The sequence below is a fragment of the Ammospiza nelsoni genome, chromosome 3, assembly GCF_027579445.1.
Source record: "Ammospiza nelsoni isolate bAmmNel1 chromosome 3, bAmmNel1.pri, whole genome shotgun sequence".
In the NCBI taxonomy this organism is placed as follows: domain Eukaryota; kingdom Metazoa; phylum Chordata; class Aves; order Passeriformes; family Passerellidae; genus Ammospiza; species Ammospiza nelsoni.
Genome location: NC_080635.1, coordinates 13044743 through 13072259, shown reverse-complemented (window position 1 = coordinate 13072259; position 27517 = coordinate 13044743). Strand labels below are relative to the sequence as shown.

Sequence of the window (27517 nt, the reverse complement as noted above, 5' to 3'; positions counted from 1 at the left end):
ATTTGCTGAAAATTACTTAAAAATCAAAGTCTCTTCATTTTATTTTAAAATGAGTTGGTGAACTTGCATAACTTTCAATGGACCCAGGTGGAATGTTAGTCTGATTGTAGTCAAGAAGGTCTGACTGTAGTGAAGCAGGTGTGGGTTCATCCCTGATTTTGCCTGGAGTGAAGTTCAATACTTCTCAGTGCCTGCTTTTGAGAAGCCTGTGTTTAGTGCCCAGATCTCAGCAAAATCTCCCTCACACCTGACAGTACTTGGTGCTTTTGTTTGCAGTTTTGCTGGTGGATAGGCCAAGGAATAGAGAGATGCTGGACAGCAGCCTTGCCTTCTGCTTCTTAATAAAAAGTTGCTGTAAAGGTCGTGGGTAGGTCAGGCTGATGGGCAGTGAGCAATCACCAGCACCTCTGCCTCCGGCCCACAATTGCTCTGAAGAAAACAGAGCATGTCAATCCAACCCAGCAAAGGTAAAGGTGACCATGATGGGCTGAGAATGTGTTGTAGCAGAGCTTACACATACAGCTTTCTCAAACTTTGAAAATTATTTTCTTCTTTAAAAAAAACCCAAAAAACCAAAAAACTAAAAAAAAAACCCCAAAACCTAAAAAACCTACAAAATCTAAAAAAACCCAAACCAACCCCCCCCACCAACCTAGGGAAATAGGAGCATCAGTTTGGATAGGTTTTCAAATTGGAACAGACTGGCTGATGAAAATGTGAGAAGTAGCAGTGTCAGTACCTGCTTTCTGACAGTAATGTATTGTGAGAGAATGGAGGTCTGCAGCCTTTCCACAGCTCCTCCAAACAGTTCAAGCACTTTGGGGCAGGTATATCCCTACAGTGTCTCTGCCAAGGCTTCCACACAGGAGCCTCTCACTTGTTAGAGCATTGAGGTGTTACCATGCTCATAGTAGAAATTAATTCTTTTCACCCTCTTTTTCTGTCTCCTCATTTTGAAGATCATTTAAGATATCTTTTGATGTAGCTGTGAAATCACAACAAATTTGCTTGTTGCAGGTATTTGACTGGAGACAGACAATGCACTCTCTTAATCTTCAAAATGATGTTTGTGATAAATACAAATTAAATATTTTTCAATATTTTGTTCTGTCACTTTTTGCAATCTTGAAGAGTTTAAACAATTTAACATTTCCTTCTTTCGCTGAGTGAGTCACCCAGAAGGATAGGAGACATACATTTAGTCTTGAATTACTGAACTATTTGTGTGTGTGTATATGCAGTGGTCTCAAGACTTGCACATTTTAAGTACAGTGAGTACAGTCTTGGCAAGTTAGCAAATGATACTGAGGCTTTCCACATTAGTTTTTTGTTAAAAGAGGAGTTGGTGATCTGAAGCCTAAATTTATGCTCAGAAAATTGCTTTTTATCCTACAGTATGGGTTCTTGAGCAGAGGCAGGCTCAAACAATATGTTGAAAATTATCTTTTCACAGAACTTTGATCAAAGTACAAATGTCCTTGCCTCAGGAAGCAGTTTGTTTTCCCTTGAGAAGTGATGCTGGAAAAATCAAAGAGAGCAAAGTCTGCTTGCTGGCCAAAAATCATCTATGAATAAATTTCATCACAAAGCTACCAGCAACATAACATTTCCAAAGACCATATCATGGTGTTGCTGTAAGAAAAGTGATTCATTAAACTCAGCATTGGATGGAAACTCATGCCATAACAATATTACTAGAAACTATTATTGTTTATAATGCAGTAGAGTATTCTCATCTAATGATATTTCTGATTTAGTGGAATCCAGATATAAACCAGTTTTTGCCAGTTTCATGGTTTGCCTGTTAGGAAGCTTTTTTTCTGGGAAATTATTTTGAAGCTTTTTGTAGGATCATACCTATATTAGTCATCTATTGTTTCCAGTACAAAAAAAAAAAAATTAATTACTAAGTCTCATTTGACTTCTAAAGGATCCAAAGAAACTCTCTAAATAACGTTAAATATCCACTGATGTATAATTTTACTTATTTTAATTTTGCTTGTTTCTTCCAGAGCTGAGATTCAAAGCATCTCTTTTGTGCCTTAATATAAATTTTTGGAACCCAGGAATCCTCATGTGTCAGGAGTCTCTGAATAACTGTTTGTGACATACAATTTTGCTTTTCTTTTAGATTTTCCTTTTTACTGAATATACCTGCTTCTCATTCTCTTATATGCAGTGACAGAGTTCTAAATAGAGAAGTTCTGGTGAAAAAGTATTCTGTTTACAACATCTTTTTTTGGTGTCCCAATATTATTTTCATGCATTTTCAAATGCTTTGGAAGATAAGAATTTCTTCTTCCATCCAGACTCTGTCTTTAAAGAGACATCTGTGCTGCCAGCAGAGTTTCAGCTCAACTCTCCTTTGTCACCTCCTGAAAAGAAGAATGCATCTGCAGCTGAGGCTTTTAATGTGATTGAGTGAAAGATGGGATTCTTCTGGTAATGGTGAATTCATCTCTAATTTCACACCAGACTGTGGGGTTGAGTAATACTGTAGGAATCCTTTCCCCAGTAATTGGTCAGTGGAATCCCCAGTGGGGATGGGCTTGTTAAAGGAAAACTTTTCAAATGTGTGTTAAGTTTTGCTGCTGGTAGTTTTTGCTGAGTGTTTCAAGTTGTGGTGTCTAGCACAGGCTGGACACAGCTGCTGTACAATGTCAGCTTGTGCACTCTTCTTTAGCAGCCTTGGCTGAAAGAACATCTCGAAGTGCTGCTCAGGCCATGTATTATTTGCTTTCATGGATTATTCCCACACCTCTGTGGAATATAAATGATTCAGCTCCAGACCTCTGTTCCATGAAAGTGAGGAGAGATGAAGAAAATGTGCATAGGAAAAACAACTTAAGAGAAAACCATGTCATGGCACTCAAAGGCCAACAAGAAAATGTCTTTGCATGAGAACTAAGGGTAGGTAAATGTATTCAGATGAAAAAGAATAATTTAGATAGGAATCTGAACCTCCATGGAAAGGCTGTACAAATACTTGCTGAGTTTCTCATTACTCCACTAACAGTGGATGTTGGTGCATTAGAGCATAGCTGGTGGCAACCCTAGATCTGGTCAGGAACTGAGTCCTGCCCATTTGCATTACTCCTCAGGCATGATTCCAAAGGCTGCAGACATTTAGCATCCTTCTGGTATTTTTTTAGGTGGTTTAAATGCATTAAGTGGAACTAACCTCTTTGGAGACTAAGTGTCCCATTTATTCATGGATGTCTTCCTGCAATGTCTTCCTGCCACAATATTTAAACCACAAACTACAGGAAGAATTTTAGTAGCAAGAAAAGGATTTAGACTTCACAGTCTGCACAGCAGAATGGTCAAGATAGCCTTACCCTGAAATAGGGAAAGAATAGCTAAAGGGTGAAAATATGAATCATCAGCTTTTTGGCTTCAGCAGACATCATGAAAATGTGAATAGAGCACCCTTGCCTATTGCAATTAGGTCTGTGTCTGTCTCATGTTCCTGCCCCTAGAGGTTTTCCTTGTCTCATGTTCCTGCCCCTAAAAGTTTTCCTTTTCTCTGCCTCAGCTGAATTCTTTTCACTCCAGCTACCCTGGCCCCTACATACCTTTCTGTTGACACCTTGGATTCATTGTTGATGCATAATCCTCAAATTAACACAACTTTTTTCTTTAGGATAAGTTTAGAGATGAGTGATTATTGAACTCCAACAATCGTTTCAGTTATTTGCATTAAAATAGAGGCTCTTTTTATATTTAGCCAATGTTTTTCAGTAGAGTTTAGAGATGCTACTGAAGCAATAGTCCAACATTGAATTTCAGTTTGTCCTCAGAGGTGATAACCTCTGAGATATCAGGGATGGTAATCTAGAGACTTGACAGTTTCAGAAGGAAAAAAAGAAAAGGAAGAAATAAAAAGAAGGGGGGAGATAAGGCTTTGACCCTGCTGAACTCTTTGAACCTAAAAGGCTGTTTGCTTCTAATATCTTTTGATCACCATCAGCTTTTGCCGGAGTAACACACATGACTTGAAGTTAGGAACATAAGACTGGGAAAAATCAGTAAGATTGCAAGAGCTGGGGCATTAGTCTGTGCCTTTCTGCTCTCTCTGCTGTAATGGAATTTTTTTTCTCTCTCTGCAAATGTACTGAAGTTCACTAGTCTCACCCATTTGTACAGAGATTGCTTATTTCAGGGGGCTGAGTTCTGTCTTTAATCTGCTGCCTTCACCTTGTCCCCATTCTTCCTTCTTTTCCATTCTCATGAGTCCTCATCTTCATCTCCTCATTTCCCACTAAATCACGTTGAAAGTCACTATTAAAACTCTTTTTAGTATTTTTTTTCCTCAGGCATTTTTAGATAGGTTTTGTGATTCACACCTTTAAGTTTCAGTAATATGTTCTTTCGGATATTGCCAGATATTTCTGTGGGGTTTGTAAGTACACAATTATTCAAAAAGATTATACTGAGAAAAGAACAAGACCTGAAGTCTCCTCTGGACTGTAATTTGTGCAGCTCAGTTTACCACCCTAGAAAAATCACTCCATTTTTTTATCCAGTGGCTTTCTTCCTGAAGCATTTCACAGATTGAATGGTGTCCTTTAGAGAATTTTGAACAGCACAGAGTGTTTCTTTGCTTTTGGCTCATGGCTGTACCCTGACATCCCAAGGGCTGAAGGAAAAGGAGAACAAAACAAGGCTGAGGCAGGAGTGTACCTAGTGAAGGAGTCAATCCATGCTGGCATTTAAGTATTTAAATACGCTGCTTTGTTTGCTTTGCACTAGGCTGCTGTTGTGGACAGTTGAGCAGGAGGGTTCTCAGAGCACCCGTTTGCCCATCTCATGTAAACCACAAACTACAACTGCAGTGAGAATGTGGTGTCACATCCTGTGGGGCATTGTGCCACCTGGCCAAGGGAGAGGATTCTCCTGCTCTGCTCTGATGTGGCCTCACCTTGAGGCCTGTGAGCACTTTTGGGCGCCACAATATAAGAAGGACATTGGACTATTACAGAGTGTGCAGAGGATGGCCACAAAGATGAAGGGCCTTGAGGGGAAGCCCTATGAGGCCCCTTGGTCTGTTCAGCCCGGAGGAGGCTGAGGGGAGACCTCATTGCAGTTCCAGCTCCCTGTGAGGGGAAGAGGAGCAGCAGACATGGATCTCTTCTTTGTGGTGATCAGTGACAGGACCCGAGGGAATGGCTTGGAGTTGTGTCAGGAGAGATTTACATTGGGGATTAGGAAGAGGTTTTTCACCCACAGGGTGCCTGGGCCCTGCAACAGGCTCCCCAGGGCAGTGCTCACAGCACCAAGCCTAGCAGAGTTCAAGAAGCATTTGGACAACAATCCCAGGCACACGCTGTGACCCTTGGGTTGTTCTGTGCAAGGCCAGGAGCGGGACTGGATGGGTCCCTTCCAGCTCAGCTGATTCTGTGATTCTGTCAGACACAGCTAATCCTGTGGCATATATTTTGGCTGACTTTCTCTTACCCACATTCTCTCTGTACTCTGCCTCATTCCTTGCTTGGTAGTGCTGTTCTTTTCCATCTCCCCCTCTATCCTTTTTCCTGGCTCCTGCTCTTTGACTCACTTGCCAAGAGATGAGATTTCTAGCCTGGATATGAACTGCCCATGTTCTCTAGTGCCCCGTTTACAAAGACATGTATACATGTCAGAGTTTTGAGTGTTGCCCTTTGCTGGCACAAAGTAACGAGAGGAAATAACCTTTTCCCCTTCCTTCCTGTTCTGTTTATAGAGAATTGTGATCAGAGGGGAAAAAAAAAAAAAAAAGCCAACAAAGATAAACCAAGTACAGAGCAGGATGTCTAATAGGGTCTGAAGGGCTTCCCTCCAGGGAGAAGCTGCTTGAGACTTACTAACTTTTGCACATTTTACAGGAAAATGGTTGTTTCACTCTGAAATCTGAAATTGGTTTCAGAGGGGAAAAAGGTCTGAAACATTTGACAGAGGCTTCATTAATAGTTCTTGATGTTCTTCTAGTTCTTTGTATTTTCAAGCCCTCCATCATCAGGAACAAAGCAAATGTTACTTCAATAAGCTGATAAAAATATGCATTTTCTTATTCACATATCCTGGTTCAGAGCACATTAAGTTCATTCAAGTGAAGCTCTGGTCTACAGCTGAAAAGGAAAAATTGAAGATGTGGCCACTATTGACCCTCCAGCAGCATTGATCCAGGAGCACCAGTAATTCAGCATGCTTTGTTAAAGAAATCAATAGTGAAGACAAAGATCTTGAGCCAGTGGAACATCTTCTACCTGTGCAGGATCACAGAACCACTGAGGTTGAAGGGCACCTCTGGAAATCATTTAGTCCAGCCCCTTTGCTCAAGGCAGAGCCAAACCAGGGTATTAGTATATAATGATAAGAGCCTTCTCCAGGTTAAATAATCCCAGCTGTTCCAGCCTTGCTTCAGTCCATGGTGGCCATTATCTGTGCTATCCATCTAACAGCCACTTACCAAAGTATCTGGAAATATTCCTCCTCTAGGGCTGAGAATCTCTCTTCTGCAGGCACCAGCCATGTCTGAGTTACCTGAAGTGGGATGTTTATGGAAAGAGAGTTCAGGGCTTGTGGCAGAGGGGGCCTTGCCCCGTCCATCCATCCTGGAAAGTGTTCCTGCTCTCAGCAGGTTGCCACATTCACTGCTTTGACCTCAGGCTGCAGTTTCTGGGAGCCTTTAGCAGAGTCTTGTGGTGTACTCCTGTGTGTTGCATCTTTGCTTCACCCCTTTCATAATAAGTGAACTTCTTGAAGCTTTATTTAGTGGTGTTTGAGGTATTGAAGCTTTATTTAGTGGTGTTTGAGGATTTCAGGATGTCTTTCCCTGGCACTTTGTATTCAAGCCCAGGAGATTACCTTGTGCAATAGTAACACTGGCAGGTCTTGTTCCAGGAGCAGCTGCAGTTGCTTCATTTTACTTTTTTATTTTATTTTATATGGCTATTTTTTATTGTTATTTTATATGGTTTTATATGGTTTCTTTTATTTTATATGGTTTATTTTCTATGGTTCTGTTATTTTTACATATAGAATGCTCATATATATCAATATGGTCAGAGGAATAAACTGGATTTTTTTGTTTAGTCAGAGTTGTTTAGTAAAATTGAATTCACTTTGTTTGTCCACTCAGTGGTGTGTGGTCGAACAGAAATTCCCCAGGGAAGAATCTCTGTGTGTGTGCTTTTGAGCCAATTCCATTATTTTCTATATAATCATTGCTGTCTGAGAGATAGACACTAGATGTCTAACTAAAAAAAGTTATAAGGCAAGATCTTGAATTTACACTGTTTGCATAAGCAGGCAGGAAATATAAAATATAGATTCACCATTTCTTTTATTGCAGTGGGGTGATGATTTACATGGGGCATTACCTGCTTGGAAATCAAAGTTTTGCAGTCTCTAAGGGCCTCAGGATATAAACTTGTCCCTGTGAAAGTAGAAGGGGAAGGGAGATGCCCAAATTTTTTAATTTTAAATTTTTTTAATTTTTAATTCCCCCTCCCCAACCCTGCCATGTAGTAGAAACTGCAAAACATATAAACAGCAGGATGGGATTGTTGGAGTTACTTGTACTTGGCATGCTCTGAAAGGGGTTTGTTCACATTTGCAAACCAAAACCAAAAATCTGGAAGGCTGAAACAGAAAATGACCAACTGCAACCAAAGCATTTGCTGCCTGTTTGTTCTGAATGTGCAATTTGCCTTCGTCTTTTAATTATAATCCATGGAGATGGCTCTGTTCCCTACCCACCCTCAGGCTTCCAGGAGCACTGAGTGCTTAGGACTTGGGCTGCTAATGCTATAATTGAAACAGCTGCTCTGCTTTCGAAGTACTTTATTCATTCACCTTCTAAAATGCTGATGGATCTGTGGCATGTTCTGGGCCTTTTCTGTAGATATGAATCTCAAACACGGCCACTTGCTAGATAGAACTACTGGAGAGCATTTGCCACAGCTTTTAGTGTGCTGTCTCAGTTTTCAAAGAGGGGAGAAAATGGGAGAAGGTGACAAGAGGGCTGCTCTGAGGCCACAGTGGTCTTTGGACTGAATTCACTTCACCTACAAGACCAGATGTCCTAATTCTCCATTATTCTCAATGACTTAAGCTGAAAGTGAATGTAAAATATTACTGGGACAAAAGGTCATTGTTTTTACATTCTGCACTGATTTTTATGTTAGCTCACATAGAGAAATGCCTCTTGGAATTGTGCTGTAAATGAGCAGAGCATGGGAGGGCCTGGCACTAATTCACCCCAGGCCAGAGGTTGCTGTGCAGCCCTTCCTTTCTCTCTTGCCTTGGGACAGCAGTGACCAGGCTAAGCTGCTGCTGAAGTCCTTGATAAAATTTGAAAACTTCATGCAGTCCATAGAAGCTGAAGTATACCCATGGTCCTTCTCTGTACACCTTCCTTTGCCCACTGTTTTTCCTTATCCCTGCATTCAGTCAATTCCAAATTGCTGTCTAGAAAAGGAGAGTTTAGGCATCATGTCAGATGAATTCTGCTTAATTAGTGGAAAGGCATCCCAGTGTGGGCTAATGGCAAAGCTGGTGTGAGGCTGACAGTGGCTGACAAGGATATTTTCAGCAGGGCTGTGGCAGAAATGGAGCTATAGACTAAAACACAAGCACTTGACTGCTCTGATGGAGCTGTAGCATAATTTCATCTTCTTTCAGCCCACTGCTCAGCACATCCTATGGGCTGAGGCAACTATAACCTCCTTGTGACCAGAGTTCAGTATGTCCTGAGGCAATTTCCCCATGCAAAAAGGGTGCAGGAGCATTTGGATTTGAACTCTTTAATTCCCCAGGAGCTAATTCACCCAAGAACAAGCTGAAACTGCATAAAGTCATTGAGCTAAGCAGAGGTAGGGGCTGCTGTGGTTCATGGCTTGTTTTTTATTGAACAGCATCGATTGTTCTTGGCAGATATGGAGCCAGAGAGCTTTGTGGCTATGCCTGTTAGGGAAAATTAGAGGTCATTGTGGGACTTTGAGAGTCAATAAAACTAAATTTTGATGAAAAAGGCAAAACTCTACTTTGAAGTAGGCAACCATGTAGAAAAGCGGGGGGGGGGGGGGGGGGGTGAAGAAAGAGTGGAAATTTTACTATATTTCATATCAGCATACAGAAATTGGATTATGGTTCTGCTCAGGAGAGGAAGAACAGCAAGGAAATAGTTCTAGGAAAGAGTACATTGAAAAATCCTCTTGATATGGCATGAAACAGATAATTAATGTTAAGAAATGCAGTTTTGGTGTTGTTCCCTAGTTTTTCCTACATATAGGTAATCTGACAATATGTACACTCATGTGTGGATATTTTGCATTCCTGCAGCCTTTTTTTCTGAAGTGCTCAAAGGTTGTTGCAGGTTCATATAGAAAAACTCATCCTTGTTCAGAGTATAATTGATATGTTGTATTGCAAACAGGATTTAAGTCACAGGGTAGGAATAGTGCCTGAATTTGTTTGGCTTTTTCACTGAGCTGGGTATTAACTTAATCAAGCCTTAGAATACCCTCAGGTACCAAGTATACCTTTTTATACTGATGTTCATAGAAATGTCACAATGTTTCTGAAGTCACATTGAAATATCATGGCAAGGACCTTTTTCCTCATTTTTGCCCTGTGAGGCAATTGTGGAATGGTTTTTTTCCAGCCTTTGCCCAATACAAGTAAGCATGTAAGTGAGACTTGTTCTTTGAGGCTAAGCTCATATTTCTGTGCTCCTGAGCTTTCCAGGATGCTGCAGTGCATGGTCTTCTTCCGAGAAGGGTGTCTAAAGGCAAGGGCTATCTCAGAAAATATTATTGAATTGCAATTACTGATGTTGTTAGAATAAAGGACTACTTGAATTTGAAAAACAACTTAATGTAATACGGAGATGAGCAGCATTGCCAGGACTGCTATTTTGGGAATGCATGAAAAGGCCTAGGTATTTTCTTTATCAGTAAATACTAATGACAGTCATCATGTTTTCATGTGCTCTTAGAATCAAAAACACCTTAAATTTCATTGGCAATATTAACCCAAGGAAATGAGCTTTTTGGTTTAGGAACCTTTTTATTTGATTGTGAGGAGCCAGTATATTATGCTGGAACATCTTGTGGAGTCTGTTTTCTATGCATGTTTCTTGTCAAGACTTTTCTATTTATGCTCTAAGGAAGTGTGTGTGCCAAATGTTGAGACTAACAGGCAAATGTATTCTGAGCTAAATAAAACAGCTCCATGCTCCAGGTTCTGGGAAGCTGAGAAACCAGACAGTGTCTTAAAGTCGTACCTGCAGGCAGTGACAGATGCAGTTGGCTACTCCTGACTTCGCTTCTGGATGTTCAGTGTGGTTTGCTCTGATTCTGTTTCAGAAATACCCAATACTAAATGCAGGAGATTTAGATCAGTGGGACAGAAACAGTCTCAACATGTGTGGAAACACTAGGCTTGACTTTTGGTAGCATTTTTGGACCTACCCAGCAGATGTTACTGGTGTATGTGTTGCAGATGTGGTAAGAGGGGCAGACGTTGCTGTCAGCACTGGACATTGCTGTGGCTGCTGCCGTGTTGAAAGCAGCAGCAAACCTCACTTTGGTGGCATTTCTGTCTCTTTAAAGTTGACATTTCAGTTGTTAAGTGGTATGATCTGTCTGACTTCTGGAGTGTCATTTGCTCTGAAGAGCAGACACCGGCCTCCACGTTCCTTCTCTTTGAGGACACTGACAAAGTGACTGTTTTAGTCACTCTCTCTTTTTATTTTAAATTCCTTCTCCATTTGAAATTGAGTCATACAATTCAAAGGCCCCTTCCCCAACAGGGTAACTTACAATACCTGCTGCATAAGCAGTAATAGATGAAACCTGTCTGCATTCCAAGCCTCATATTTCCCATCCTTCCTAATGAATCATTTCTTTCAAATTACTGTGTTTGAAGGAAGTAAATTAAATTGGAAAAGAAAGTTTTTCATCAAGAAATGCATCTTTTATTTTCACACCTGCAATTTTCTTTCCTATTACCCCTCACATTGCTTGTGCGTAGATATCCTCTGTATTGTACAGCTATATGGGAAGCATTTCACTTCTCTTTGTTCTGCACCATGTTTTATTCTTATTTACTTATCTATTTTACATCTCATATGGCACATGCTCTGCCCGGTGCAATTATATGCTACCTCTGTGCTGCAGGCAAAGACTGGAAACAGCTGAAGTTATGGGAAAGGTGGTATTTGCTGAGGATAATCTACCAGCCTTTTTTGTTTCTGGGAATCTCTAATACCCAGTTAGGCTATTTTTTTTCTTTCTAACCAGACAGCTTTTTATGGGATTTGACCTGATGAAATGGGTTTTAGGAGCCTCTTGGAGGACTTTGTAGTGAGCAGGAATGCCTAGAGTAGATGTTCTGTAAATCCTTCTGAGCCTGATGATTCAAACAGTTCTTCATCTAGTCTTTAATCTTGCTTTAGCTGTATTGATATCTGATTTTCAAGTTTAGGTTATTACAGCTGCTAGGTAATTGCAACATATTTGTAAAGGATAGACAGCAAGCACAGCTGTTCTCTTCAGTGAAATCTTCTTTCTCACTCACTCTTTGAACCTAAATTTGAACCTCAAATTTTTCATGGCTTTATTTCCCCCAGATAGGTAGTGAGTGGATAAAATATTCCTGTTCCCTTTACCTGTGCCATGAAAAGCCATTGCTGAGTGTGGAGGCAAAAATCCTGGTTTAATTGGTCTCCCAGACACAGCTGTTGAGAACTAAATAATTTCAGAGTATTTTGCCACCACTCTTTCTTTTTAAAAGACAGTCTGTCTTTCTGAAGCCTTGACTGTATTTGGCTGTAATTAAGATTAGATTGTTTTACTTCCAATATTTAAATAAAAAATGAGAACTACTCTTTGGGACGCCTAAGGAGCCATGTACATTGTGTTGAAAGGATGGAGTTTCCTTCTGATCCTCAAAGACAATTAAGTTACTCCCTGAAGCATGAAATTTAATTACCCTCATCAGAAGCATCACAATGTAGTGGATTAGGACATAGGAATATGAATGAGAAACTTTTATCTCTGATCCTAGTTCTAACTACTGACTAAATGAATCACATAACCTTGCTGTGCCTCCTTTTCACCCACCTGAAAAATGAGGTGTTTGATTTCTTTGCTGAAGTGCTGTGAGGTCTGTATAACCACCTAAAGATATTGTGGTTTGTATGAATGCTCAGTGTTCCTGGTATTACCTGGGTTTACATGTTGCCAACAGTTACTGCAACTTGGTTTCATAGAGTGAAATTTCATTTTTTTGGCATTGTTAGCTTTGTTAAAGTGGGTGTATTTAAGCTGATATACCAACAGGGAGAGGGCTACAAGAGGAGATGACACTAAAGAGCTGTTGTGCACCAGAAAGGTCTGCTGAGCTGTTCTTTTCACATCAGTTTTGGGGCTACATCTTGGATGTGATAGCTAATTTTAGCATCCCAAGAGTGCCTCCAACTATGTACTGCTTAAGAGGCAGGAGGAAAGTTCTGCTGGGTGTGGTTTAACTGGGGCATGTAAAGGAAAGTTCAGGGCCAGATGAATGCGTTCCTCTGAGCAAGCTGTTGAGCTCTACTGTACTTGCAATTGCAGAAGGCTCTTGCTGGAGTGATTAGCCATGTCATGTCCATGGGGAGCTCCCACAAAAAACATCAGAACTGTTTATTGGATGTGATGAAGTAGCTAATTAAAATAATTGGTTCTGTCATTTAAAAAACCAACAATGCTTTGTCATGTCTCATCCACTCTTGTCTGATAGAGTTTTTATTTGACGATTTTCTTAGCATGTCTAGAGCACTAAGTTTACATTTTGGAATGGTCAGTAACAAAAATTGTCCTGTAAAAACCTGGTTTACTCATTCCACAGACTTTTTGAAAAGATTAATTGAATTAACAATAACACTGCCATTTATTTAGTGGGTTACCTTCCACAGGAAAATTCATTACTCTCTTGGAAAGAGGTTTGCCCTCCACCATACAGCATAAATTCATTGTCTGACTTTGAATCCCTCTGCAGTTCCTCTGCTCTTTGTTCCAGGGCTGAGTCAGTATTAAATCCCATTAAAAGTTTCTCATTTGTAATCACAAGGATAAGATTTAATTGTGAGTGTGCAATTCTTCAGTCAGCTACCTTTTCAGTTCTTCACAGTGCTGAAATACAAGTCTTCATATTTTCAGAGCAGGGAATTGTCTTCAAACAAGTTAGGAAGGCAAAATCTTTCTATGAGTGAGTTTTCTAGCTGACATTCAGAAAGGCAGTTAACAAATAATGTTTTAACTCTGTGGAAGTTAACAAGGACAGGTATTTTTTCTGTAGGTTTTATCTTCTGCCATTTGAATAGTTTTTCCCAAGTAAAGTGTTTTCCCATGTGTTGTGTTTGTGTAACATGCTCTCTGCACAGGAGAAGGGTCCACTACCAAAGAAACTGTAGTGGCTTAATTGTAAACTTCCATTGTTGGCCAGGAATAAGTAGAACATTAAAAAATATCCTTCATAGGCAACTTGTGTTTCACTGAAGCCTAAAGCAGTTTCTTCCATATTGCAATATCTTCCCAGCTGTACAATTCCCAGTGGAGCAGCTGTACAAAGGAGCCCAGCACTGCAATTCAAGAGAGAGGGTAGATTTAACCTCCTTTCCAGCACTCATGAGGGGGTATAATTGCATTTTGGAGTCAAAATCTTGTTGGACTCCTGTTGTAGGCAAGGTAATTACTCAATGCCTGGCTTATTGGTCAAACCAAGCACAGTTACAGCACATTTTCTTGGGGGGAGATGGCAGTGGTTTTAGTTTCATCTTAAAAGCACTGAAAGAATAACAGGAAAGAAAATAATTGCAATTTTTAAAATTTTGTCTTTTTAATGGCAAAACTTTTGTGAAAGCATCTTCTAAAGGCATTTTGAGGAAAGGGTGGGGAAGCTTTCTTGAGCCACTCACAGGGATGTTAAAGGTCTGATCCAATGACACTAATAAAGGTCTCAGCTGTATTTAACCTACCAGTTACAGTTTTGTCTTGCTTATGCAAAAGGCCAAAGAAAAGGGTAGAAAGACAGTCGGCATTAAATCAATAGAGGAAAAGGGATACTATTTTTCTTTCCCTTAAAAAGTAAAGTTTTCCCATTTTTCTTGCTCTAATAAAGTAAAATTATCAATGAGCAGAGGAATTAACATTGCAAATTGTGTTGCACATCAAGAATTTCCTCCTTTAATGTTAAATAATCGCTTGCATTACTGTACAGTATTTTTATTCATTTCCATTTTCCAAGACTATATTATCAAGCTTTAAATTCTGGACCTGATGTCATTTAAGCAATTTTAGGGTCAGTATACTGAAATTACTCTAAAGTTGATAATTAAAAATAATTGCAAGGCAATGTATTATATTGTTTGAATTAATGAAAAAAGAGTTTACCCAGACTCCTGTAGATGATTTTATTGCTAATCCTGTCTCTATAAATTTTATTGGCATTCTCTTGAAAACATTTTTTCATTTTCTGTTGACTGGAGCCTGAAAAGGTCTTATCTGCTTCTTCCTTTTTGCAGTGCCCATTAATTGTTGAAGCAAAGTCTGAAGCAGCATGGAGGCAAGATTAAAACATATTATAAACTTCTGCATAATTATGCAGGGGCATGCAGGATGAAAAAGTTATGTTCTTTTCCCTATTTATCCATTAAAGAGAAAAAATTCTCATTTGGATTCCTAGTGCTAATTTCAATTCCACCCTTAACAAGGTTTTGTTCTCAAAAATCAGTTTCTAATATTTTCACTGCTGCAGGCAGATTTTGATGTGAAATACTCTGACAGAGCTGCTATTATTTATATTTAATTTTTTAATTCCCAAAAGTTTGCAGAACCTTTTACCAAAGAGAGAAAATCTAAGCCCTTGCCAAGATACACTGCATTTTTCTTGCAGCCACACCATGATGAGTGCTGGTAGCAGCAGGAGTGTTTTACATGAGAGCCTCAACCTGAAGAAATATAATCACACTGTCACTCAATTTAGCTACGAGGAGTCTGTTAAATTCCACAATTTTTATTCTGGGAAAGTGGAGGTGAGAGAGCAGAATACAGCTTAAATTCTCATAACATTTGTCTCAAGGAGAGGAGATAGTTGGAAGTTCTCGTGTTCCCTCAACCTGCCATTAATTGTTCCTGGGAGCACATGAGCTGATTCATGACCCTTGGAGGGCCCATGCAGCTCTTTATTCCCCACAACACAGTCCAGTCAGCCCTGATTTACTGTGATTTAAGCTTTGGTTCTTTGGGGCTTCTTGCTGATAATTTCCATACTTTTGTTGTAAGTTGAAGACTCGCTTTCAAATTTTCTGTGAAAGTGAGAAAGTGGTGGGTCTGTCAAAGCTAGGACAGTATTCTGGGTGAAACTTAACTTCTGCTGTTGGGCCAGTGCAAGCTGCACTCCCCTGAAGACATAGGTGGTGGCACAGGTGGCAGCACAGGTGTCAGGCTGGCTGACAGCACAGAAATTAATTCTACCTTCCAGAATTAGCTGGAAGTCTGGGGAATGATCACAAAGATGATTGCTGTACATGGGAGTAAACTGGAGTCCCAAAGCTTGCTGCAATCAAGCATTTTGAAACCCCTCTTTAGCAGGATGAAAGAGTATGTGAGTGTTAATTGGATTCAAAATCATTTAGCCATGAAGGGAGACAAATGCAGGATTGCAAGTATTCTGGCTTGAGACTTTACTTGAGAGTTCTAGCACTTCTTTTTTTTTAATGCACTGCCTCTAAGAGATCATCCTGACTTGAACTTGCAATTAATCAGTGCTGGCATTACCCAGAGGAGCATGCAAAATGGCATCCAAAGCATTAGTGTATCGATTAGAATTAATCAGGAGAGTGTTCCTTCTGAAGCTATATGCTGCATGAACAACCAGAGTGTCTTAACTACCTCTCAAGTTTCCATGACAACTGGATTGTGGCTTCTGAAACCTAGAGCCTGGCCAACTGAGTCATGGATGGGGGGCTGAAGAAAAGTTATACTACACAGAAGTACTTTGGCTTGTTTGGGATCTAGCACCTCACCCCTGCAGAGCTGAGAGAGGCCAAAGGTTGTGTCCAGCTCACCTTCACATTAAGTGAGTACGAAGAAGCCATTTGAAAATGTAGCCCTTGCTCTCCTGTGTAAACCTGGGCTCAGGTTCTGTCAGCAATGTTTTCTGTTTTGGAGAAAAGCCTTCTGAGAGAAACCCCAGGTGTTGCCCAGGCTTTCTTTAAGCAACTAATTCTTTCTATGCAACACCCTCATCCAGGTCTGAACTTTTCTAAAGTCGGAAAATATTTGTATCTAGGATTTTGGGTTACTCTGTCACTGAAGAGCACAGTGTTATTAGTTTCTGTCTAAACTCATGTATACTGCAGATTCTAGATATCTGAGACCATTTCTTTCTTAATGCAGCTTCAGTGAAAGACCTGATGGATCTGACTTGTAACAAGACATTGAGCAGTGCCTAAGCAATGCAACATAGTGTGTTGCTTTGCAGTATAAAAGTTTAAATTAAAATGTTAAACTGCAGAATTTTTTATTGCTTGAGGCAGTATCCAGAGAGATCATCATGGTTATTATGGCCACTGTTGTGGTAGAAATAGGCCATGATGTTGAAGGCTATGTGATTATAGCTCTGGGTACAATAAGTGATGCCTTTTTCCTTAGAGTTGCCAGCTTAGTGGGCTGATTGATCACTCTGTAGAGTGCTTGGAGGTCATGCAGAGGATAACAGGAGTAATCTGTTACCTGCTGTTGTTTGCTTTTGGGTCGTGTGTTTCACAAATGCAGAATGGTTGAGGTTGGAAGGAACCCCTGAGATTGAGTAGTCCATCTTCCCTTCTTGATGCAGGATGAGCTAAAGCATGTTACCCAGAGCTATATCCACTCCCACTTTAAATATCTGGAAATAGAGACTCCATAAGATTTCTGGGAAACTTGTTCCAGTTTTCAGTCACCCTTAAAGCAAATAAGCTTTCTCTTGTGTTTTAATGGAATTTCTGGTCTTTCAGTCCAAGAAAAGTGCCTTGTGCTTGCCTGTTGTTCTTTCATTGGATACCCTTGTCCAAATCTGTCTCCTTTTCATTCACCCATAATGGATCAACACTGATGAGATACTTCCCTGAGCCTCCTCTTCTCCAGGCTAAGCAATCCCAGCCTCCTCTTGTATGTCAGATGCTCCAGTACCTAAATCATCTCTGTGGCTGTTTGCTGGACTCACTTCTGTACCTCGTGTCTGTCTTGTGCTGGAAAGGGCTGCCCTGAACCTGGTCCTCCAGAAGTGTCTCTCCAGAGCTGAGTGGTGAGGAAGAATCACTCCTTTGATCTGTATTTCCCAGAGCAGCCTGGGAAACTCTTGGCCTTTCTTGTCACTGGGGGCACGTTTCTAACTTAGCCTCAGCATTTTTTATATCAGGACCCACAGGTTGTCCTCTGCAAAGCCACTTGCTGGCCTGTGCTGGTGCCTGAGGTTGTTCCTCTGCAGAGGCAGTACTTTACATTTCTCTTTCTTGAACTTCATGAGGTTCCTGTTGACCCAAATGTCCAACCTTTCCCAGTGGCAGCCCAACTGTCCCCCGTATCAGTTGCATCTCCCAGTCTTTCTGGAAGCTTGTTGACAGTGCAGCCTGTCCCGTGACCCAGGCCATCAGTGAAGACAGAAAACACTGTAAAACCAGAGGGGTACCCCCAGTGACTGGCTTCCAGCTGCACTTGGCACATTGGTGATAACCCTCTAAGCCAGTCCACTTCACTGCCCACTCACAGTCTGAGCTTCCATCAGTCAGTAGTGATGGGATGGGAGAGGGTACTGGAAACTTATCAAAGTCAAGATAAGCAACATCCACTGCCCTCCTCCTCGAGCAAAAAGGTGCTATCACCTTCTTGTGCTATTTCTGTACTATCATCTCAGCACAGAAACCTGTCAGTATGACTCCAGTATGAGGTTCCTTACGTGATGTTTCCCCATCTATCCCAAAAGACAACTGAAGTAGCTTTCTGTTACCTTGCTGAAATGCTTTCTAAAATTAGATTCATAACATGTAGACAACTGATAGAAATTTAATAAAGCTATGCTAATTAACATCTAATATGTATTGGTTATGCTGAAGTAGATCTTGCTGATGGTGCTGCCAGGCAGCCTATATATAGTACAGGATGTGCAAATGAGTGTGGGTCTGTGTCATACAGTGCCTTATACAGAAAGTCTGGAGATCAGAGTCCCAAATCTGCCACAGAATGATGGCAGAACTGATTCCTATCTGAATTTGCCCACAGGTGCCTCTGCTGACCCTGGAGCTCTTTTCAGTATCCCTGATAAATCCACCAGTTAATGTCATCTTTGTCTCCAAAATAAGAGGCTGATACTTGGTATTTCTTTTCATATGAATCCCTGAATCTCAGGCACCCTATTGTAGGCATTTGTACCATGAAGTATGAATATATTTTGTAATGAATCTGGGCTTGAGTGAGTCTGCCTTTTCCAGTCTTGTGTCATGGTGATATAAAACACCTGCTTGGCAACAGCTCTGGGAGTTAATAAAGTTTCTGTGGTAAACTATGAGAGGCCTGAGAATCTCAAACTAAAGTTATTGCACCAGTAACTCAAAAAAGCAATTCCTAAAACTCCTGGCACATTTATCCAGAGGGTTAGCAGTAGCACAGAAATGGAAATCATTGTTGAGAGCCACTGCGTACTTGGAATTAAAATCCATCAGTCTTCTGAAGCTGAGGAAAACAATTTTCATGACATACAGATGCTTTTGTATTTCATAATCAAATTTAATCTAGGGTTAGTTTTGGCTCTATTTGTAGGGAAATTTGTATCCTCTAATCCTTATAATATACCTAAGTTGAGATGACATCAGAAGAAATAACTCACACAAAAGCTAGGCATTTAAAATACTCTCAATGCTTTATTCTATTTAATTTCAGCAAAAGCAGATTTATCTCTGGGGGGAGTGGGACAGAAAAAGAGTGAGGACGCCAACATCCAAGTGGGAGCCTAGAGCAGAGAAGGTGGAAGATATGAGAAAATGAAAATGAAAATAACTGTAAACAAAAAATGAAATTTAGCAGTCTATTTTCACTCTTCTCAATGGAAAAAGAGGGAGGAGGACACCTAGTAAATCATTAAAAAGCTGTGTTTGCTTTTCTGAGTTGCAGGGTCCTTCTGCAACCCTTGCTTAGGACTTTTCTTTAGGTCCTTCACAGACCTGTCAGGGGCTTCCTTGCCTGCTGGGAATTTTGTTGAATTCAGTGGAGCATAATGACACCACCGTGTCCCTGAGGAGACAAACAACGTGTCTGCCTCTGGAACCAAGAAAAGTCTCTTAGCTTGTGTCACAGTGTAGGGTCTGCAATTTAGGATTGATCCATGCTCACAGCAGGCACAAATGGTGGTCAGTTGGTGCGAATGTCATATGCACATGTTGTTATATTTCCTTTCAGAAGGGTTTCTTAACTTCATAACATCCAAATTTTGGCATGCTTCTGGAGAAGGAGATTCCTGTAATGGATGATAACTATGATAGATGAACTGGGATTCCCGTAATGGATGAAAACAGATAAACTGTGTAGCTTTTTGTGCTCAGATCTGTTGCAGAGGGTTCCCTTCCCCCTCCCCAAAAAAAAGTTTGTTTTCCCCAGCTCATGGACAAACATAAACACATGTACAGGGAGGCAGTGGAGGTACTTGACAATGAAATCTTTTTGTGAGAGCAATAAAAAACGTGGGGTTTTGTAAAACGGCAATGAAAAATTTCTGACAACTAGAAATAATTACAGTCTTCCCTAAAATGCTTCAAACTGGTGTTTGAAAACAACTTAAGGAAATAGAATACGTTTTTGGTCTCATCTTTCAAAAGTTGCAGCTGAAGCTGCGTTTCCTAATAGGCTTTGTTAGGCCCTGTTGGTTTGTTAGGCTCCAGCTGACCACTCACAGAATGCTACAAAGGGACTTTTCCCTTGGTGCTGAATCCTTCCTGTAACAGAAGAGAAATGTGAAAAAATTGCATTAGTAGTGGCTGAGTGACTTTACAGAATCTCTTGTCTCTGGTCATGTTTGTGGTTAGTGAGCGGCCCTGATAACCTGGAGTGAAACAGGGGATGGGATCCATATCACTGCTGAGGTAACAGTGCCTCTTGGGAAGCAGCCCTTCACAAATGGTGTCAAGTGGTTTTATTGGCAGCCTGTGCCCAAGGATGAAAAGGGAGATGGGCCAGACCATGTTACTGTACAAGTATTTAATTCCTTATTTTTTCCTTGCAGAATTCCAGAATATTGGAAAAAGACAGATGCTTGTATTTTAACTGTCTACCTTTAGACATGTCTTGAGGGATAACAGAATTGGAATCAGCGGTCTAGGAATAGTTCTTGTGCTCTCAGGCTGGAAGTTCTTCCAACTGATCAGAGGGGAGGAGGTAGACATTCAAGACAGCAAGGCAGTGTTGTCTTTTAGCGTCTCAGGGAATAAATTAAACTCATACAGGCTTTGTGTTCTCATTTACTCTTGGCAACAAGTAGACTAAGTTGTAGCACTCATGGAGTGTGGATATTAATCTCCAGGGCTGCTAATTCACTTCCTTGATTTACTTGCTGGGAATTTTTGTCATTTGGGAGGGAGGTAAGCAGGAAAAGAGGGACAGGAAGTGGAGGAGGAGAAATGGAATGTTTTAAATGGAATGTTTTAGATGTGGTGCCTCGTGCACAGGTAGACGTTCCGGCCAACTGCTTTAGAAGCAAAATGTGTTACCTGAACCAGTGATGCAGTGCTGGGAATGAGAGCTATTGCACAGCCCTGGAGACAGCCTTATTTCCTGAGTGACTAAGAGAGTTTTTGGTGAGGCTCAGGAATGATATTTAAAGAGGATGTGCACGTGTGCTACAGATTTCACAGCTTGCTTTGCACAGAGAGTTAAGCTTCCTTTAAACAGCAGGCAGAGATCTGAGGGCACAGAATTGTGACAGAAGAGAGCAATAAGCTTCTGTTTAGTTGGGTTTCCACATCTTAGCTGGGTGGAAATCTTGGTGTTTAGAATCCTGCTTTTGCAAAATCCATGGGAGGGAAAGGCCCTGAGCATGAGGCACTGTGAGGGAAGTGAGGACTGGGGTAGGAGGCACAGTGTGACCAGCCATAAGTGGAGCTGCTCCTTTGGGGGATTTGGCATTTGTAAAGCAGTAGCCTTTCTTACAGCTCTTCTCCTGTGTTCTTTCCTCTTGCTCTATGATGAGACCAGATGGGTGTTGCTTCGAAGGAGAGTTGGACACCTGGAGAAACCATTTCGGATCTCAGTGGAATATGCTCCTAACGGGAACAAGAGCGTGGCAGCCGTGGATTCCTTCGCCATGAAGAACTGCAGTTCAGGTAACAGAGCATTTTATTGTTTTTAGCTCATAGTGCTTTGATGCCTTTGTGGAGAGAAGCGCGATTTCTGACTGCTGCAGATGCCACAGAAGGAAAGGTTCTTGTCAAATGAATAATTTAAATTTAAAAAAAATAAAATAGGGTCCCTCTCAGGGAAGGATCTTTTCTAATGTTGCCTTAAAACTTTCCTTCAAGAAGTTAAAACAAGTTTGTTGTTTTGGTTTGCTTTGCCTTTTTTTGTTGTTCCATTTGGGAAGAATAGCTATGAAAATTTAATTTGGAGAGAAAAGAAGCAGTATTCATCCTGGCTTGCCAGATGCATATCCTGACAACTTCACTTTTCTGCAGCAGAAAGTAAAGCAGATGAGGGGTTCCTTGACAGACACCTTGCAAGCCATCTTTTATTTATGTTCATGGTTACAAATTTTGGGGCTGTTTTTTAAACAACTGTGGAAAACTTGATTCTAATAAAGTATGCCTGTCTTTGGCAATGTTCCAAAGCAGTTATTGCTGAGCAGCCCCTAATAGCTTCATGTAATGTGTGGAATTTTAATAATGGGCAACCTAAATGGGGGTTACTTTTTTAAATACAAGCTATGTAATCAATCCAAGTATGTAAATTCAGTGCTCCGTGCCAGAAGCAGCTGCATATTAGTTCTACCAGTTTTATGGACTCTGTGAATCATTCTGAAATCTTTAGGCGCCGTGTCAGTGAAGGATATTACTACTTATAGCTCTTAACACATTACTTTTTGTCCATTTTATTTATTTGGAATAGTGCTGAGTTGAGCTGCATGTCCTTCTTTTCAACCTCTCTAGGACACGGAAATGTGCTGCAGAACATACATTATTTTGGTCATTTACCTTGCTCTCCACAAAGGCCAGTTGTATTAAAGGATTTATTGCACTGTTTGTACATAAAGGTGCTCTCTGAGCTCCAACAAGGAGCAGCCTGACTTTGTGCTGGAAGGTGCCTGTTCTGCTGCTGGTGTAAGGACACAAGTCATCCACAGTGCTGTGGGAATTCAGCGCAACAGACTGTGGGCACAGGAACTCCTCTTTTGGGAGCACTCAGGGGTGAACCCGAGGTGCTGGGCTGGGAGTTCTGACCAGCAGCAAGCACTGCTGTGCAATGATGGATGTCAAGGGCTGAGGCCATTTAGATACATTCTGAGCAAAAGGAGGAGCAAATCTCCCATTTTGCCTGCAGATTTGTAGCAAACAGCTACTCCCGTGCCCTGCTTATAGGACACAGTGTAAGAACAATGCCACCAGAGAACAAAACCTCTTGTTCTCTTATTTTCTGTTGGTTTAGGTTGCTAAGCCTTTTGTGTACAGCTGAAGATGTGGCAGTGTACTTTTACAAGGAAAGAGGTGGTGATGAGCAGCTGAGGGCGACACCTTAAGCTTGGAGAAAATAGGGAAAGCAATAAGAAAAGATTAATCTAAATCTAATTTTTCTGCAGCTGTTAGAAGCCTTTGGGCAGCTTAGCTGCTTGGATACCTTAATGCTGTTGAAGCACATAAAACATGGGTGAATTTGAGAAAGAAATATCTAAGAAATAGAAACATGCCTTCAGCCTGATTTTTCTAAGCCCTTTGAAGACCATAAACACAATTTAAAAATAAATTAAGGAGTACATACAATCTTAGTAAGTTAGGCTACCATTTCCACAGGCACAGATACAGAAAGAATCACAGAATATGCTGAGTTGGAAGGGGCCCATGAGGATCATTGATCCCAGCCCTGCACAGAGCACCCCAAGAGTCACCCATGTGCGTGAGAGCAATCTCAAAACCCCTCTGGAGCTCTGTCAGACTTGGTGGTGTGACCACTGCTCTGGGGAGCCTGTTCCAGTGCCCAAGCACCCTCTGGATGAAAAACAACAAGGGCTTGAAGAATGTCGAATTTTGAGGTTGGAATTTGCTTTTGCATATTGGTGATTCCATTTTTTTTAGTTCCTTAATTAATGCTTAATTTTCCTATGCAAAATCTTAGAAAAGATTTTGCATAGGAAAAAAATATTTAATGTGAACTGAAAAATACCTGTTTATATGGGATTGAATGGGAAATTAACAACTTAAGGAGATTCTGATGCTGATAAAATTCTGAATTTTAAAAATATAAAAAAATTCTAGTTAATTGTCACTTGAATATCTTCACATTTCCCAATTCCCATAAAATAGAAGGAAAGTTCTTACAGTCTTTTCTCAACCTTAGGATTCAAGTCTGATCAGAGAGCCCCTACAGTCAATACAAAGACTGCTTGTACTTCTGTAGGTTTTGTCTCAGGACAGCTAACAGGTAGCGTTGCCTGGACTGCTACAACCAATTGACTTTCAATTACTGACTCAAATGTGAAGCAAATTGTGTTTGTCAGTGTGTAAAACCTAAGCTATTGATTGCCTAATTCTCTTTCTTACAACTTACTATTTAAATAAGTGCAGTAGCCAAAGCAAAAAAAAAAAAATACAAATTGCAGATAAGTAATATATTAATTTAATAACATCAGTTAAGAAATTTGTTACTTATACAAGTAAAGTAATTGGTACAGTGGCATTTTATAGTGGATGGTAATTTCTAGTAATAAAAATAGAGTTCATTTCCTAAGTAATGTATTGACTTATTTATGATATTTAATGGGTTTCTCACTGATTTTTTATTGAAGTTGTAAATTAATTAATTTGCTAACTTATTTCCAAAAGTCTTAATTAAGTAGACACAAGTATTAGTACGCCGAAGTAAATGACAAGACATTGTTTTACTTAGCAGTGTTCGATTTACCGATTCTAAGTAAATTTTTACCGAAGGGGCGTGGAGACCAAATGCTTCTGAAATGTCTTAAAGCTTTAATGATGCTCCAGGGCTGTTAAAAGCAGTTATTTCAGACACTCAGCCTGTCCAAGAGGAAGCACTTAGCTTTCAAGTTTTCAAGCTCAGTAAGCAACATAAAAACCATTTATTTTGGAGAGGGGAGAGACCGTGTGCTGTTGATTAAGTTAATGCTTCTGTCCACTCAGCAATTGCCTTTTTTCAGTAGATACTGAAAGTACACAGAAACACACATTACCTTTGGAGCTGGTAGGCAGTTAGTTCTGTAATGATCTGATGGCTGCAATATGTATGCAAATTTCTGAAAGTTGGAGTTAAGGTTGTACTAAAGGCAAAATCCGTGATCAAAAGCACAGGACTTCTCAGGAAAGGGAAAATTTTGAAGATCAGGAGGAGATTTTACTGGAAGAAGAGAGAGCAAAGGAAGAGTGAAAATACAGGCTTACAACACGTCTGAGGAAATATGATAACTGCCAGATAGAATTTTTCATGATAACTCTTGATAAATATTCCAGCAACAGATTTATGAATCAGCTGCAGGAGATCAATAAGGGCTCTCTCCAGACAGGATTGCTTATGCATCTGAATCATTACTAAAATGATGTTTCTGTGCATTCGGACAAAGCTCGGATATGTATCATTTCAGTTTTCCCACATGCTCTCTTTTTGCAGTTTGTCTTATAAATTAATTCGATGACAGGATGTTGTGGTTAACTGAACTTAATGAAATACCAGTGAGCCCCTTTTCAAAATGAGTTTTTGAGGCTTACTATTGGAAAATTGGTGAGAAAAGTTAACCTCTTCCCAACAGAAAACTGAGATTATAGCACTGTATGAGAGAGAATCACGGAACAGGCCAGATTGGAAGGAACCTCAAAAGAGAATCTGGCACAACTTTTTGTGTGAAAGGGAGTCTGGGGGAGATTATCTAGAACCCTGACCCAGCTGCATCTTGAAAACCTGCGGTGATGAGGCCTCTCCCACATCCCTGGAGAGTTGCTGCAGCAACTGCATCTTCTCACTATAAAAATAATTAAACATACATTTCAAATTGAAGCCCCACATGGCACACAGTTCATTTAGATGTTAATAATTAATTGGAAAAAAATTGTATAACATTTAAGTAATTTTCATTTGGGTAGAATTGCAAGATATTTACAGAAGTTTTCTTAAACCACTAGATTAATTGTGGCAATATTTTATGTTTCATTATTTGCTTGGTTCTGTTTATGGGATGGAGGAGTGAAGGTATGAACCTTCAGTAGAATCAATCATGTCATCTTACATAGTCTGGAGATCCACCTCTGTCCAGAAATACAGGGAAACAGGTGAGCAGAAGAATGAGCAGTCAGTATTTTGTCATTGTTATAAAACAAAAATAAACAGGATTCAAAAAAGAAAAGTAGTCATAATTTCAGAAGTAGCTGTCTCTCTCTGAGGTTTAGGATTAACATTTACCATAATATTACTCGGCCTGTCCAGGTAATTTTGTGTAAAAGAAGCTGGATCATTTCCTTTGGCATTAATGCCATGGTTAAGAACCTTACAGAGCCAGAGAAAAGGTCCAGAGCTAATTGAAACCAGCAGCATTATGTTGGCATTATGTTTCTTCATTTAAAAAAAATAAAATTAGGCAGACTGGCTGCATTTTCCAACAAGTGGCCTATACTATTTATACAGTTCAACTGGTCTGGTTTTCCTGTGGGTCTAATTTCACTAAGTAGGCATTTGGAAAAGCCTTACTATTTTAATAATATTTGCTTCCAAATGCTTTGGTGACCACCTTCTTTCCCCATTCACCTCTGCTCCCTCACCAGCTATGACTGATTATTCTGATTTCAGCTTGTGTGCCAAAAACTATCTCTAACCTGCTTGTCTTTTAATCCTGTAGGGATCTTGTGTCAGAGAAAATACTGCTTTGCAGATGAGGGTGGTGGCTGAAGTGAAGTTAAATAATTTTAAAGTCATTCTAAAGTGAAAGTTATTTCACTTGTGGTTTGTGCCAATTTAAGTAAAATAAATTTAATGAACTTGTTATGGGGCTTATCTTTGTTTTCACTTTCATCTTTTTAAAATTAAGTTATTGTAATGCTAGGAATAAAAAAAATTAAGCAAATTTAGTTTTAACATTTCTTCCAGAAGAGGCACAGTAACTCAATTACTGGTAGAGTAGCTTCTTGCAGTAATGAATTAGTGATTATGCATTTCTGTTACTGGCTGTGAACACCTACTTCTTGCAGAGCCAGATTTAGACAGTGGTTATGTTGAATAATTTAATCTATTTAGAACCTTCATGTGCTCATCAAAGGAGCAGCAGGGAGGAAGCAAACCTGAATATATAGAGAATTTGGGTTTCATAGGTCTGCCATGCCAGTTTGGTGATAAAGGGGGCAAAGTGTCCTATTGCTTTGTTTAGTAATGAACTGGCCATATATTTGGGTTTTTAAGATATGGAGGAGGGAGTTATAGAGAAATGTTTTATAATGCACTTAAAACTCATCTTTAAATTAGATGTTTTCATGCAGAAGGTGGAAAGGCTTGAACCTGCCACAGCTCCAAACAGGTGTGCCTTACCAGAGTGAGCAGGTTTATCCTCTCTAGCTCAGAAAAGGTTAGGTGACTTGGGTTAAGAAACAGAATTGAGAGATCTCAGCCTTTAAAATCCAAAGCCTTAATGGTCTGAAGAGAAGGACCTGTTCATAAGAAGTACTAGGAACTGCTCAAGAGACATTGCAAATGTTGGCACTTGTGGGTCTTAAGTACTTTTTAACACCTTGAAGAATTGGCCAATACATTATCTTTTTAATGCTGTATATGATTTTTATCCTGACCTTCTCCTTTAATTAAGGCTTATTTCAACAGGGGAGCCATTGATTCAGTGAAAGAAAATGAACTCTGTAATCTGCTTTCCCCAAATTGAACTTATTTTTATTACTATTAATTGCTGCCACTTACTTCTTGTGATGTTTTAACTGCTTGGATTTATTAAAACAATCATAGGATTTGCTATTATCACTTGAGAAATGGGAAGGACAATGATGATTTACGGATGACCCAACGATTTTAAGCTGGTATTACTCCAGATTCAAAGATTTATGCAAACTGACTCCACTGTGTAAGTAGATGAGAGTTTCACTCTCCCTTTTTCTCTCCCCTAATAAACCCCAAAAGACTGCTAGCCTGTAACAGAGGGCATGGAGATCCTTGATTTTGCAAAAGAGGGATAGTTTTGGTCTGAGTGCTGCTTTATATCCATGAAGTTCCCTGTTAGCTCTAGGAAGGTTTTGTTGGTTCAAATAGGGCTAGTG

General features: G+C 40.1%; 1 protein-coding gene across 1 annotated transcript in view; it reads left to right on the top strand.

Moving 5' to 3' along the window:
- Positions 1–27517, top strand: part of ALK (ALK receptor tyrosine kinase) — a 303252-nt gene that overhangs the window by 181502 nt on the left and 94233 nt on the right. The window contains exon 6 of the mRNA XM_059468016.1: positions 21249–21376. Coding sequence (XP_059323999.1) covers positions 21249–21376 — 128 coding nt within the window. The remainder of the gene's footprint in view (positions 1–21248; positions 21377–27517) is intronic.